At 37.4% G+C, this 16,310-nt stretch overlaps 1 protein-coding gene across 3 annotated transcripts in view; it reads right to left on the bottom strand.

Moving 5' to 3' along the window:
- Positions 1 to 1,357: 1,357 nt before the first annotated feature.
- LOC139751919 (uncharacterized) overlaps positions 1,358 to 16,310 on the bottom strand; it is a 146,242-nt gene continuing 131,289 nt past the window's right edge. For 2 of the 3 annotated variants that reach the window (XM_071667619.1, XM_071667618.1), the window contains one exon: positions 1,358 to 9,378. In XM_071667619.1, coding sequence (XP_071523720.1) covers positions 8,176 to 9,378 — 1,203 coding nt within the window. In that variant the 3' untranslated portion in view covers positions 1,358 to 8,175. The remainder of the gene's footprint in view (positions 9,379 to 16,310) is intronic. The other variant, XM_071667620.1, reaches the window with a different exon arrangement.

The raw sequence follows: 16,310 nt of genomic DNA, 5'->3' as shown, positions 1-16,310 counted from the left end.
CCAGGACTATCTGCCTGGGTATAAGGAGGGTTATTGGCATCTGCTTAGTGAGCCAGCACTTTAGTGGTTGTAAAATTGCACTCCTCTGACCCAGGTATATGTCTTCTCTTTCTCTCTCACTAACATGTGGAACATTGGCATTCTATCCACAAAAATACAATCTCGCCTTGTCATTTGAAACAGACAACACTTAACTTACACAGCTCATTCTTTGTGACTTTTGACGTAAAGAATCATTATGACTTTATCAACTATTATCAAATCACATATAGCCTATAATTAATACACACTTAAAAAAAAATCATCAAAAATACCCACCGTACGTAATATGTCTGGTTGATCTGGTGGAAGGAAGTGGAGGACTATGCACTAGCCCAGCCATTTGGCAAAGCGGTAGGAGCAGTAGATAGAAATAGTAGGTAGGAACATTTACACAGAATTATTAGGTATAAACATTAGGTAGATGTGGTAGATACAAATAGTCGCAAGGAACATTTGAAAGGAGCCTCTGCAAACACTGTCCTAGTCTTGCCCTCTGCCAGTGGCCAGTTAAGGGTGAGGCATTAAAGGCTAAAAGCTGCACTGGAGTTCTTTAGTTATGGAGACTCTGTTGCCATGGCCACCCTTTTGAGGGAGTTCCATAGGAACAGGCATCAGACATATAAAGATAGATAGATAAGTATTTGTTTAGTACCTTGAACATAAACTGAGAATATGCGAGAAAAGTGAAAGCTTGTATACTCTTCATCCAACTCGTTGATATCATATTGTTAATTGATAGATATGACTCGACTATAAACATTTTAGGGTAAATTGATGCTCCTCACAAATATTCATAATGATTAGTGTATTGGAACCAATTATTTCAATTCCATCGACTCTAGCATAAATCTTTTGTAAGAATTAAATACATGGAACTGCAGTCATAACCTTCCTTCCCACAGGCTAGGAATGAATACGTGTACTTGACTCCTTGCTTACATTCAATTCTCAAAATATATGTATAGTCATAATTGGTTGTTGTTTCCCTCGTTAGCAAGGCAGTGCCTGGAACAGACGAAGATATTACATGGGTAAGCCGTCCACTTGTTCTTGTACATATCTGGCTCAGGACTGGAGACTACATTATCAACAAGACTGTTAGGGCCTTGTATCTAGAGGCAGCCCTTTGTACAGTCCATGCCACTATAAAATGCCATTTCCCAATCTGAAGAAGTGTACTTTGGTTGGGTAACTGAAAACATCTGAAAGATTTCCAAAATCATGACCATCTAAACAGAATATCCAATTAGTTATCTACATCAGTAACACAGCATCCTTTGCAAAACTACACTGAGATTTATGATGAATAACAATATTGTTATTATACAACATTTTTATTGGTTTGTATTAGGCATACAATATATCAATATATACACAAATGACCAATGTCAGAGGGAATTAACAAGTCTGGCCAGTTCCTGTTACCACACATATGACAGCCTTGGTATACACAGACCAACAAAACTCCTCACTCAAGTATTGCTTTACTCCATTGAGTATATCTACAAATTCTGTCCATATATGAAAGTCTGAAAAGCTAACCGCCACATGCTGCTACTAATACTGTACAATCTCACTGCTGAACCACCTACAATGATACTGGAAGTTAATCATACATTATGGAATGATATACCATAAGAATGTTACAGAACAAATTTCCCACACTACTCATGAAGATGAAATGATCCACAATAATGACATTTATATTCTCTATGCAACTCTGTCTCAGGTGGGGCACAAATTCAATTATCACATTTGCTGGTGTGAGAAAGAAAGCATGTGTGTCTGTGTGTGTGTGTGTGCACCTGTGCATATCCATGACTAAAGTGTACTGTCCATGTATGGGGTTCTCAGGGGACATCTTGTTGTCTTGCCTTGAACAGTGGTTCTGAACTGGTGGTGCATGTACCAATAGTAGTACATGAAAACCCTCGGAATGTTGTATTGTAGTCTTTGAGGTTTCAGTTGCAAATAAAAAGGCATACAAATACTTTGCATGATGAGGTTCTAACTGTAAGTAAAAAAATAATATGAATACATTCTTTTGTGTTTAAGAAAGTTGAGCATTTCACACATTTGTTTAGGTTTAATGATACCATAAATGAAAAATCTTTTCAAGTTCGAAGTATTTGTTAAAATGAAATTTTTTGAAGTGAAGTAGTAAACAAAGTGAAGGAAAGACAGGTTAGTGCTATGCAACACAAAAAGGATGGGAACCACTAGTGTAAGGGATCAAAAGTTGTCAGTGTCAGGGTTGAGTTTTGGACTGTTAACAGGAAGGGTTATCCCAGACTATCAGAAAAGGCTCCCACACTGTTCTCAATTTGGGTCACAGGCTGTCAGTGTGTGAGTTTCCCTGTTCCCAGAGTATGTCAGGTCTTTGGCCAGTACTACTGATAAACAATATATAAAGCTTCTCGGACTATTGGGTTACTGATAGAATTTTCTTGCATATACAAGACTAATCATTTTTTTTAATTGTAGTCTTTGGCTCTGTACCTAAATATCATTGGCAAAAAGAAATTGTAATGTGATGCCCAAGCCTGAGCCACTACTCGTCTCAGATGTGGCAACTAATGGACAATGACCTCACCCATGTTACAGTTGCTAGTGATTCATCAGATGTAGGGCATAAGTCACCACTATATTTACCAATGTAATGGCTGAAAATATTCTATCACCTCAAGAAGTAGCAATCATTGGCTTTACCAAATTTACAGAGGTGAATGCTCATCTCTTTGCAATGTTAAGCAAAGGTTACAAACTGGTTAGTACACCCCAGACTTCTCCCGAATGGATTTTTTCATGTTCTGAATGCAAAAGAATATTACAGAAAGTACATAAAATGCAAAGGAATAATATAGCAATGTTAAATTTGAGGGTATTGGATGTTAACCCTTGTTATTGTCAACTATGAGAAAATAAATCTATAAAAAAATCTCTAAGAAAATTCTAAAAACTCATTTACTGTTCACGGGATGATGATGGTTTTGGTCAAAGTAAAGCAAAGCTCAGTTTGGTATTAACTGGGAAGTTTGTCAAATCATTAATCTGCAAATCTTACGAGACATAAATTTCACTAAAGTAATACCAGGATTTTATTCAACTAAATATTCTAAAAACTTCATAACAAAAAAGTGTAAAACTAGTAGTGTACAGGATGGGAAAAATATTTTGCAGAAAACTAAGAAGAATAATTACTATATTAAGGCCTCAACACAGATGGCTGGTATATAGAGTCAAATATCTTCAGCTTGATGTATTACAATCAACAAGAATTTAGCTCTATCTCAGTCATCTTTCTAATACAGTACAACATAAACTGCACGACATACACATGCCCTTACAAAAGATGTTTTATGCATTGATGACATAGGCCCCGAATCATATCCTTCCTAGATTTCTACTACCAATGTAGAATTCCAACTTTTACCAAATTTACAATGAAACAAAAATGAAAAAAAAAAGTATCTAAATTTCTTTTTTATCAAATCATAAGAAATAAAAACTCTGAACTGATCACATCCTGTACAACATGACTTATGCCGACAAGAGTGTGATTCGTGAGTATTACTTGTCCTGTTTAATAATAAATAGCAAAATATGTAAAAGATAAACACCAACATGCCATCTAATACCGAACTTTTACCAAAAAAAAATTCCTGAATTGTAATTACACTTCAAACACTGTGAACCCAAAACTTTTATGTGCTGCTTTCTTGCAGTCATTTACTCAGCCAGCCAGTTCTTCACATAAGCATGTTTTGGAAAAGAAAGTTAAATTCTAATTTTAGATACCTGTCCCAAAGAGTAAAAAAAAAATCATTACATAAAAACTAACGCGGGAAATGGCGAATAGTTTGAAAAAAAAAAAAAAAAATGTATATATCATACTTAGTCACTGTCTCCCGTGTTAGCGAGGGAGGGCAAGGAAACAGATGAAAGAATGGCCCAACCTACCCACATACACATGTATATACATAAACGCCCACACATGTACATAAACATATCTATACATTTCAAGGTATACATACATATACATACACAAACATATACATACATACACATTGGCAAGGATCACAATTGTGTTTGATCAAGTATATTCCTATGTTTCATTCTCCCTCTGGACTCACAGGAATATATACACATGTACATATTCATACTTGCTGCCTTCATCTATTCCAATCGCCACCCCGCCACACATAAAATTTACACCCCCCTCCCCCCATGCGAGCTTGAGGTAGCACTAGGAAAACAGACGAAAAAAGAGCCATCCACTCACATACACATATATTTTTTTCATACATATTCGCCATTTCCCGCATTAGCGAGGTAGCATTAAGAACAAAGGACTGAGCCTTAGAGGGAATATCTTCATTTGACCCCCTTCTCTGTTCTTTCTTTTGGAAAATTTAAAATGGGAGGGGAGGATTTCCAGCCCTCTGCTCCCATTTCATCTGCCATCTACAACATGCAGGGAATATGTGGGAAGTATTCTTTCTTCCCTATATCCTCTTTGTTAACCTTCCTCATTCATTGTCTCCGTATGTCCAAACCACTTCAACACAGCCTCTTCTGCTCTCTCAGCCACACTCTTTTTATTACCACACATCTTTCTTACCCTATCATTACTTAATCAAACCTCCTCACACCACGTACTGTCCTCAAACAATCCATTTCTAACAAACACACCCTCCTCTGCACAACCCTGTCTATAGCCCATGCCTTGCAACCATATAATATTGTTGGAACTATTATTCCTTCAAACACCCAATTTTGCTCTCCAAGATAAGATTCTCTAGTAGGTAGTAGTTGGTAGGCAGCATGACCAGGGAGGTATTTTACCAGTGCTACCTGCCTGGGTATCAGAAGGGTTAGTGACATTTGCTTAGTAAGCCAACACTTCAATGGTTGTCAAGTTGCACTCCCCTGACTCAGGTAGCTGTCTTTTCTTTCTGCCTCATCAACACGTGGACAACTGGCATTCTTTCCATAAACGTACATCTCTCTGTCATGCATAACACTTGACAACTAACACACTTCATTCTTCAGAACTCTAGATTTTCCGGTGGTGAGCACTATGTGCTAGCCCTGCCTTTTAGCAAAATGGTAGAAGCAGTAGATATTAGTAGATAGGAACATTCAGGCAGGAGCATTATGTAGACATTTTAAGTAGAAGTATTTGGAAGGAGCATCAGAAAAAAATAGTCAGTAGGAGCCTCAGCAAACATTGAACTAGGAGTGCCCTCTACCAGTGGCCTGTTCAGGATGAGGCACTAAAGGATAAGAAGTAGCAATGCAGTTCACTAGTCATGGAGACTCTACTGCCATGGCCACCCCTTTGAGGGAGTTCCATGTGGAAGCAGCATCAGAGATATAGATACACAGAGATAATGTTCTCTCTTTCCACATATTTTTCATTACTCCCAGAACTTTTGCCCCCTCCCTACTCTATGACTAACTTCCATTTCCATGGTTCCATTCGCTGCCAAGTCCACTCCCGTAACTTGTCCCTCAACCCTGCTGAACCTAATAACCTCACTTTTATTCACATCCAGTCTCATCTTTCTCCTTTATATATACATATATATATATATATATATATATATATATATATATATATATATATATATATATATATATATATATATATATGTGAATAAGAGCAAGGTTATTAGGTACAGTAGGGTTGAGGGTCAAGTCAATTGGGAGGTAAGTTTGAATGGAGAAAAACTGGAGGAAGTAAAGTGTTTTAGATATCTGGGAGTGGATCTGGCAGCGGATGGAACCATGGAAGCGGAAGTGAATCATAGGGTGGGGGAGGGGGCGAAAATCCTGGGAGCCTTGAAGAATGTGTGGAAGTCGAGAACATTATCTCGGAAAGCAAAAATGGGTATATTTGAAGGAATAGTGGTTCCAACAATGTTGTATGGTTGCGAGGCATGGGCTTTGGATAGAGTTGTGCGCAGGAGGGTGGATGTGCTGGAAATGAGATGTTTGAGGACAATGTGTGGTGTGAGGTCGTTTGATCGAGTAAGCAATGTAAGGGTAAGAGAGATGTGTGGAAATAAAAAGAGCGTGGTTGAGAAAGCAGAAGAGGGTGTTTTGAAATGGTCTGGGCACATGGAGAGAATGAGTGAGGAAAGATTGACCAAGAGGATATATGTGTCGGAGGTGGAGGGAACGAGGAGAAGTGGGAGACCAAATTGGAGGTGGAAAGATGGAGTGAAAAAGATTTTGAGTGATCGGGGCCTGAACATGCAGGAGGATGAAAGGTGGGCAAGGAATAGAGTGAATTGGATCAATGTGGTATACCGGGGTTGAAGTGCTGTCAGTGGATTGAATCAGGGCATGTGAAGTGTCTGGGGTAAACCATGGAAAGTTGTGTGGGGCCTGGATGTGGAAAGGGAGCTGTGGTTTCGGGCATTATTGCATGACAGCTAGAGACTGAGTGTGAACGAATGGGGCCTTTGTTGTCTTTTCCTAGTGCTACCTCGCACACATGAGGGGGGAGGGGGATGGTATTCCATGTGTGGCGAGGTGGCGATGGGAATGAATAAAGGCAGACAGTGTGAATTGTGTGCATGGGTATATATGTATGTGTCTTTGTGTGTATATATATGTGTAAATTGAGATGTATAGGTATGTATATTTGCATGTGTGGACGTGTATGTATATACATTGTGTATGGGGGTGGGTTGGGCCATTTCTTTCGTCTGTTTCCTTGCGCTACCTCGCAAACGCGGGAGACAGCGGCAAAAAAAAAAAAAAAAAATATACATACATACATACATATATACCTATTGCAATGATACTTACTACAGTTTTAAAAGGAAAAACTAGGGCTTAAATTAAATGGAATTTAGAACTGGCTAACCAATACAGACTAATTCTCTGTAAAAGAGCTGAAAGTTTTCCCTAGATGAGAGACACGATTATTCTGGGAATTTAAAAGGGTACAGAACATATGGTTTTGTGTATATCATGTACCCAACAGTAGCACTGTAGCCTGTAAATGTGGAGAGATGGTATAGTCTGCATCTGCCACTGTCTAGGATCCTTAACATGGTTAATAAAATTTCAGAAACTTTTTAACCTTTACAGAGAAGAACCTATGTACCATGTCGAGCAATAGTGAGAATACATATGTATTTCTTGTTTTAAGTAATCACGTTTAAACTATTGGTGTTGGTGAACTTTGCTTATGATGAAATCAACTGTAACTGATAATTCTGTAAACTAGATTTATCATGAGATTTATCCTCAGATGTGCTAATTTATAACATTAATACTTCAGAATGTAAAACTCTCATGTTCAACCAATTCTTTTCCAAGGCTTCAGTCGCATTCAATCCTTAATGAGAGAAGAGCAACCCAAAGTGATCGCCAGCCAGGAGATTAAAAAAATTTTTGGAATCACATAACATTCTCTACGAAACACTATATAAAATAAAATTAACCAAGCATATATTTACAGTAAGTCATCTCTACCCAGGAAAATTTTCATAGTATGTCATGTTTCATATCTTGACTGCAATCATGTACAAAAAAAACATACAGTCTTGATGAAAGTTACTTATCAAATCAAGCACTTTGGCATAGGTGTGAGCTCAGGCACCCGACTAAAACGTCAAGTGCCTTGTGAGTAAAGACCTTCAGCATACAGTATAACTCATCTATGAGGCATGGAATGAATTTACTCCTATCACAATATGAGTACCTGGGCAAAAGTAAACGTAATTATAATACACTGCAAATAACTTAGGTAAAAATGCCCAATCCTAAGTATTACCAACATATTAGAAATCATTTCGACAGGATTTAACATTAGGAGTTAATACCCCAATCTGATGGCACAGAACTATTATACATAGCACTGTTTTCATGCCTAGGGCTTTAACCAGAACCAGCCATAGAGTTATCACATGTAAAGAAAGCCAATCACATAAGTTTACCAAAAGCAATAAATAAAGGAAAATGGAATAAATACTACATATCAGTTTTACTCAATCATAATCTTGCATATTAGATACTAATCTGTAATAACAAGATGTTACATACCATGTTGACATGAACTTCAAGATGAATGACACTTTACTTGTAAATACAAAAAATACCAACTACCCCTTTTTATCACTGCGCACCTGCTGCTATGCGTGCTAAAATCTGGTGAACCCGGGAGTTTAGATCAGCATCAGAACGTAATGCTGAAGAGCCACTCTGCTTCAAAGACACTGATGGTCTAGGTCTTCCTAATAGCAGCTGTGATCCCTCCAAGTCTGAATTTCCTTGAATACTTTTTTCACATATTTTACCATCGCGGAAATTTTTTGATTTTGGACTGTCCATCATAATTCTTCCTCCATGAAGTGATTCTGAATAGGAACTAACAGAAGTTTCTTGAATCATAGAAAGCACTGAAGGGCGGTCAACACTTTTAAACCGCACAGCACCATTCATAGCTCGTAATTTGCTTTTCATTTTCCCTACAGCCTCAAAACCCTGACCCTCATCTTCTAACGAATCTGTTGGCCACTGCTGCGAATTATCCTCCAAATCAACACTCTCTGATAAATCTGTGTTTCCATCAATACTTGAGTGACATTTTTTATCCTTAAAAGAGACTCTGTGACTAAGCATAGCAGGAACCTTTGTTGAGGGTGACCATCCAGGCAAGTTAGTGTTTAATGTACTGGAGACAGGTGGCAAACGCTTGTCAGGACTTAATGTATAAGCTGGAGTCCACATATGGGCTGCTGGAGGAAGGTATCGAATCTCTTGCGATGGAATTGGATTCCACTCAAAGGCCACTTCAACATGCATCAGCTTATTAGCATTTTCCACATTTTCACAATCTGTATTGATGCTGTCATAGAAACTACTGCATGATGCCAAAGAGGATAATGGGGATGATGACTCAGATTCATCTCTAAGGTGGGATAGTTTAAGCTCAGAGGATATAGTTTCACTATTACTTCCATATTTGAGACTCTTCTTGGCTCTAGCAGATGGCAGTCTCGAAGTAATCACATTTGAGTCATTAAAATCTCGATTATAAAGGTCGCTGGCACTCAGCCTCTTCTGAACATTATCAACACCTCTACCGACATTCCTTGATTTATGCTGTCCATCTACTGCAATTAATATTTTCTTTGGATTAGCAGAAGCATGAGAGACTGGTGGGGAAGGGCTTTGCAGATCAGACAGAGCCAATGGGGAGCTTGAAACATCTAGGCTTGATCTGAAGGAGGAAGGCAGCGGGCTGGAACCATCCACGTCAGTCACTGCGCTTGACTTGCGGATAAAGCTTTGGTCACTGTAGCATGTCGTGGAATCCTGCAAAATTTAATGGCAATATATCATACTGTACAAGTTACAAATCTTTAATACACACACACACAAAAAAAAGTTTTATTTTCCTTCTCATTTCTGAGCTTGAATAGGATCAGCTAATGACATAAAAGCTTAAAACTCCTGTCCAAGTTTTGCTGTAATATGTGGTAAATATTTACATAACCAGGTATAGTGGTCTCATCAAATGACTGATCACCAGTCTAAAAGATAGACACAATATGCAAACAAAGTTCTGACATCATGCCAAAGCCTACTGATCACCAGTTTAAAAGATAGACACAATATGCAAACAAAGTTCTGACATCATGCCAAAGCCTATGTCAGCATCTCCATTTCCAGCCTTTCTACAAGCAAAGTGAACTAAGGGACAAGTTGAGAGGCATGTGTATTCACATCTCATACTCTATAGGCTTCAGGATTAAGCCTCTGTTATTTAAAACCCATTTTCTGACTTACAAAGGATAGAGGACAGCTTGGAATGGATGCAACTCTCTTATCCTCTATAAAAGTTTATGAAGTGTTACCAGGCTCCACCTGTGAAAAGTCACCTTTCACAGTTACATCATTGTCAATCAACAAAACAGAAGACAATCTTGTCAGAGTCCAACCTGTCCCTGATGCAGTGTAAGAATCCTACAGTTGCCCACTCAATATGATGGGGGAAGGTACAGCCCTAACGTGTGCACTCACTACACCCCAAGTAAATTAACGGTAGTCTTCAGGGCACTAAAGACTGTGATAATGATTTTCTGGAGGCAGGGCCTATCTAGGTGAAATAGCACCTATGGCAAGCATGGATTGCTTGATTAAAAAGGTACATAAAGTTTTTTTTTTTTTTTTTTTTTTGCCGGTCTCCCGCGTTTGCGAGGTAGCGCAAGGAAACAGACGAAAGAAATGGCCCAACCCACCCCCATACACATGTATATACATACGTCCACACACGCAAATATACATACCTACACAGCTTTCCATGGTTTACCCGAGACGCTTCACATGCCTTGATTCAATCCACTGACAGCACGTCAACCCCGGTATACCACATCGCTCCAATTCACTCTATTCCTTGCCCTCCTTTCACCCTCCTGCATGTTCAGGCCCCAATCACACAAAATCTTTTTCACTCCATCTTTCCACCTCCAATTTGGTCTCCCTCTTCTCCTCGTTCCCTCCACCTCCGACACATATACCCTCTTGGTCAATCTTTCCTCACTCATTCTCTCCATGTGCCCAAACCATTTCAAAACACCCTCTTCTGCTCTCTCAACCAAGCTCTTTTTATTTCCACACATCTCTCTTACCCTTACGTTACTTACTCGATCAAACCACCTCACACCACACATTGTTCTCAAACATCTCATTTCCAGCACATCCATCCTCCTGCGCACAACTCTATCCATAGCCCACGCCTCGCAACCATACAACATTGTTGGAACCACTATTCCTTCAAACATACCCATTTTTGCTTTCCGAGATAATGTTCTCGACTTCCACACATTCTTCAAGGCTCCCAGAATTTTCACCCCCTCCCCCACCCTATGATTCACTTCCGCTTCCATGGTTCCATCTGCTGCCAGATCCACTCCCAGATATCTAAAACACTTCACTTCCTCCAGTTTTTCTCCATTCAAACTCACCTCCCAATTGACTTGACCCTCAACCCTACTGTGCCTAATAACCTTGCTCTTATTCACATTTACATAAAGTAAATGTATATAAAAATATAAAGTGTAATCATAAACTGTTGAAGAGTTAAGGCCAAACTTAAATTCAAATAAACTTAAAAACTTCTTCGATCAAAATTGTAACGCACAAGCGGTAATGCAACTAATAGTAGCAAAATATTACTATAGTTGAAAAGTAGGCGAGTTTCGCTTTTATCTCTAAAAACCAAACCATTAAAAGTCAATCAGGTAGCATATGTCAAAAAACAAACCTGTTGAGTGGCATCCCCCCCTTCAAGTAGTGCCCAGGGCACTTGCCATACCCAATATGCCATTCTGACTATTACCTTCAATTTTTGGTATTTTTCTCAGAAAATAAAATTTCCTTTAAAAACTCATTATAAGAAGTATTTTTCATGCTGAAAACAAATCTGGTGTTAAAATAACGTTTAGCTGTCTTTATGACATTCAGTTAAGCTGTTAAATGAAGTCAATTTTAAAATATTTTCTGTTCATTTGTATTGTATTTACTAAATATCAGGTACTGAGAGCACAATGACTTATTTTCCATGGTTATTTCAAGTATAGAAGTGTTTAAAATCTTATCTTTCAATTTTAAAACAAAAGGTTTTTGGAGCTAGAGAATACCCTGAACTGTTGGTTACCTTCAGCTTTTGGCATTTTTGTCAGAAAAATAATTTCCTTTAAAAACACATTATAAGTATTTTTCAAACTGAATACATCTCTGGTGTTAAAGTATTGTTTAGTCTTCTTTATGACATTCAATTAAGCTGTTAAATGAAGTCAATTTCAAAATATTTTCTGATCCTTTGCATCATATTTACTGGGTATGTATTGGTAACTGAGAGCATTATGATATATTTTCCATTATTATTTCAAGTATAGAAGTGTTTGAATATCTAATCTTTCAATTTTGAGACGAAAAGTTTTTGGAGCCAAAAAATACCCTGAACATATATATATATATTACCTACAATTTTTAGCATTTTTCTCAGAATACCTACAATTTTTGGCATTTTTCTCAGAAAAATAGATTTCCTTTAAAAACTCATTATAAGAATTTTTCATGCTGAATGCAAATCTGGTGTTAAAATATAGTTTAGTCTTCTTTATGACATTCAAATAAGCTGTTAAAGTCAATTTCATAATATTTTCTGATCCTTTGCATCGTATTTACTGGGTATGTATTGGTAACTGAGAGCATTATGATATAATTTCCGTGGTTATTTCAAGTATAGAAGTATTTGAATATTTCATTTTTAAATTTTGAAGCAAAACGTTTTTGGAGCTAAAAAATACCCTTCAATTTTTGGTATTTTTTCAGAAAATATATTTGTTTTAAAAACTCCTTATAAGAAGTAGTTTTCATTCTGAATACAAATATGATGTTAGAATAATGTCTAGTCCTCTTAATGATACTCAAACTGTTAAATGAAATCAATCTTAAAATACTTCTGTTACTCTGCATCGTATTACGATATATTTTCCATGATTATTTCAAGTATAGAAGTGTTTGAATATCTTATCTTTTAGTTTTGAAACAAAAAGTATTTTGAGCTAAAAGTACCCCTAGCTATTCAGGGGCCTATCTAGGGGAAATAGCGCCTGTGGTAGGCACTGAAAATGCCCCCTGGCTTGATTAAAAATGTACACACAGTGGATGTATATAAAAGTATATACAGTGTAATTATAAACTGTTGAAGAATTAGGCCAAACTTAAATTATATAAATTCTTACAGACTTATTTGATCAAAATTGTAAGGCACAAGTGGTAATGCAGCTGTTAGCAGCAAAATATTACTATAGTTGAAAAGTAGGCGAGTTTCTTCTTTATCTCACATAACAAAACGGTTAAAAATGTCAATCGGGTAGCATGTGTCAAAACACAAACCTGTGGAGTGGCGCCCCCTTCAAGTGGCGCTCAGGGCCCCTGTCCTACCTTACATATGCCACTGTCTGGAGGCAGAGAAGAGATGATGATACAAGTGTCTATAAACCGGTGTTAAGATGAGTGCACCAAATGTGATATCTAAATGTACTTACAGAAACAAATAGAGTGCCTGACTTCAAAACAGCAGCAAACTGCCAGAACTTTATTTAAGGCTGATGGGGATATAACCTCAAGAGACAACTTCTTCAATATCTTTTCAACAATGTACCTCTACAAGAAATTGGAGAGCTCTTATATGACTCATACAGAGGTATATGGAATCTTTGCTTGAGCCTATATCATTATATTTATCTACGTGCAAGTCTAAGGACCCGACAAATAATAATCTCTTCAGACATTAGAGCCATAACTTCAGGCCTGCCTTGCCATTATGCCTAGTGGTAGAGTTAAAATTTCAAGAATACCTAAAATAAGCGGTATCATACAGTATCAGAAAACCATGATCACCTAGCTTAACATGTATCATAAAACAGGAAGCAAAGCAAATCATCACCTATTTGTTCAAGATGTCTACTCCAGGAATGGAACAGCATATTTCACAGATACAGTGTTTCCATCCATTCTTTGCTAAATAACTCAAAGGAACTTTTTCAAGAAATAACTATATACTGTATACATAGCTGCTAGAGACTCAAAACCTAGTGTCATAACAGCAAAAATGAAGATGCCTTTACTTGTGCCTCATCAACAAGGTGGACATGCAGTGTGCTTGGAACTACAGCCTATGTTGGCATGAATGTACAGTATGGTGACACCACAACTTCAGAGCAGCATCGCTACTTATTAAGTCCTATTTGACTTTTTCATATTTCTCTTCATGTCTTACACGTAATAGCTATACCTAACAGACTATGTGAGACTAAAACGCCTCCTGAATCACTGAAGCTGAATCTTTCTTCCTAATATATCAGGCAGCTCTGAATTCATGCAATACCAGAAAAGATCATGTGCTAAGAAAGTTTATTCTTTCAAGCACCTAAATTATGATACACTCTTTGCAAAGGTATCTCTGTGCAGTTTTACCTCATGTGGCTGCAGTCTGGCCACACTATGATCTTTAAAGTTAATCTGGGTGTCAGTCATCTCTCTTCACTTATTGGAAAGTTGGTTCACTTTTTATACTTAATTAATATGGTCAGTCCACTCACATGGATAAAACTCCATCCCAGCTACATATCAACACAAGCTACCTCACCTAATGAAATCTTGGGAGCCCTGAACATTCCTCCTAAAACTGCTAACAAGTAGGAATAGTGCATGTGTGGAGGACTGAAAATGGAAAGAAGTCAATGTCCATCATCCACTTGTACTATATACAAGCAAGCTAACCAAACATTTGTAACCCCTTAAACTCATACACCAGTGAACTTTTTAAAAATATTATGATAAGACGACACATGCAAGCTGTTGCTTGCAAGGTAGAGAGAGCATAAAGTAAGGTGCTGCCATTAATTGGTGGGCTTTAAAAACAAAGAGATATGTTTACTCTGTTAATCACAAACTGCCCACATTTACTTGTGTGCATTAGTGGCAGTGCCACAATACTGTATTTGATTATGTAAATATCACCACATTCTAATTCACCCAAAAAGAAACATGGACAAGAAATCAGAGCTACTATGTTCTGGGATTATCATCAAGTACAGGTATCATCAACTTTTATGTCTACAATATCTGCATTAATGTTATCTTCAATTTGGGACTGATGGTACAGATCATCTAAAAGATAACTTATTATCACCAGCCATTATCATATAAATCATAGCTACAAATCTGACATGAAAATATACCAGAGGCATTTTAAATCTAATGACAAAACAACCTGCTACTCATCTTTTATGCACTCTCACATGATCAGAGTTCAGCAGAGAATATGTCTAAAATATCATTCAAGTAATTATGATTACAAAAATAACGAGCAGTTACACTAAAAAGCACAGCTATATGATATCAACATTAACATTAAGAAGTTTTATCAAATGACAGACGTTTCTTCATTGTAACAATATGCCAGCAAAGGAACTGCTTGCCTTGAGGTCCAAGGTGGTCATACTAGGTATCAACAAACCAAATGACAAATAAAAATCTCACAAATGCATCAACACTACCAACTTAATGAAAGACACCATGTCTGAGCCAATTATGGATTTACCAAAATACCAAATATGCACTACACCATCTAATGTTCAAGCGGTCCGACTTGACCTTACAGTTCATCACCCATCTGAAAACAGAGTATGGCGGGCAGGGAGTACAGTTCCTTTGTACACTGTCACAATACAGAAGAATTTTTTTTCTTTTCTAAACTACTTTTCAGCACTGAGTAATTGCAACAAAGGAACAATCAGCCTCATTAATACGACCAAAAGTATATGTTATTTGGTGAAATTTACTACTGTCATATCACAAGCATAATTTTCCCTAACCAAATCCTTCATATTTTTGCTGAATATCATTTATCAATCCAATGACCATCTTACTTTTGCTTACAAGCAACTAGCAAAACCATATTTCAGTTAGGATAACTTACTCAACGCTTAAACTCTTGAACAGACCATAGGATCCCTTCCAACATACCAAAGATACATGCAGTGAGGTACAAGACACCTCTGATAAGCCTATATTCCCAACTGGAAAGATGTACATACAAGATGCATATTGATTAGAATACAAAAACGTATGTTATCCAAAAAAATTTCCCAAACGTTTCAATATTTTATCCTTAATCCCTACACAAAATTACTTATAGCTTTCTTGTCTATCAGTATGCTGGTGTCCAATACAGCCTCCTTGGACCATGAAGGAGGCAGTTCCTTCAAAGTAATTAAAAGTGATTTCAGGAATGCTGTTATAACTTGAATAGTGATCAAAAATTTTCACCATAACTTCAACATATTAAGAAACAGACTACAAAGTCTTTTAACTAGCAAGGTCCCAGATGATCCAACACTAAGACTTATGAGCCAGTAAAAATACCAAAATTTGGGTCATTGAAGGTCTGGGTATGTACTCTTGGATATAAACCAAAACTGTAATATCTTTGCCAAATATTTTGAGCTAAATAGTTCACCTTTTGGGTTTTGATCAAGATAAATCTTGTTATTACACATGACAGCTAGAGACTGAGTGTGAACGAATGTGGCCTTTGTTGTCTTTTCCTAGCGCTACCTCGTGTGCGTGCGGGAGGAAGGGGGTGCCATTTCATGTGTGGCAGGGTAGCGACAGGAATGGATGAAGGCAACAAGTATGAATGTGTAGTCCTCTGTTCTTAACGCTACCTT

The sequence above is a fragment of the Panulirus ornatus genome, chromosome 12 (genome assembly GCF_036320965.1).
Source record: "Panulirus ornatus isolate Po-2019 chromosome 12, ASM3632096v1, whole genome shotgun sequence".
Taxonomy (NCBI): Eukaryota; Metazoa; Arthropoda; class Malacostraca; order Decapoda; family Palinuridae; genus Panulirus; species Panulirus ornatus.
This window is presented reverse-complemented; position numbering and strand designations above follow the sequence as displayed.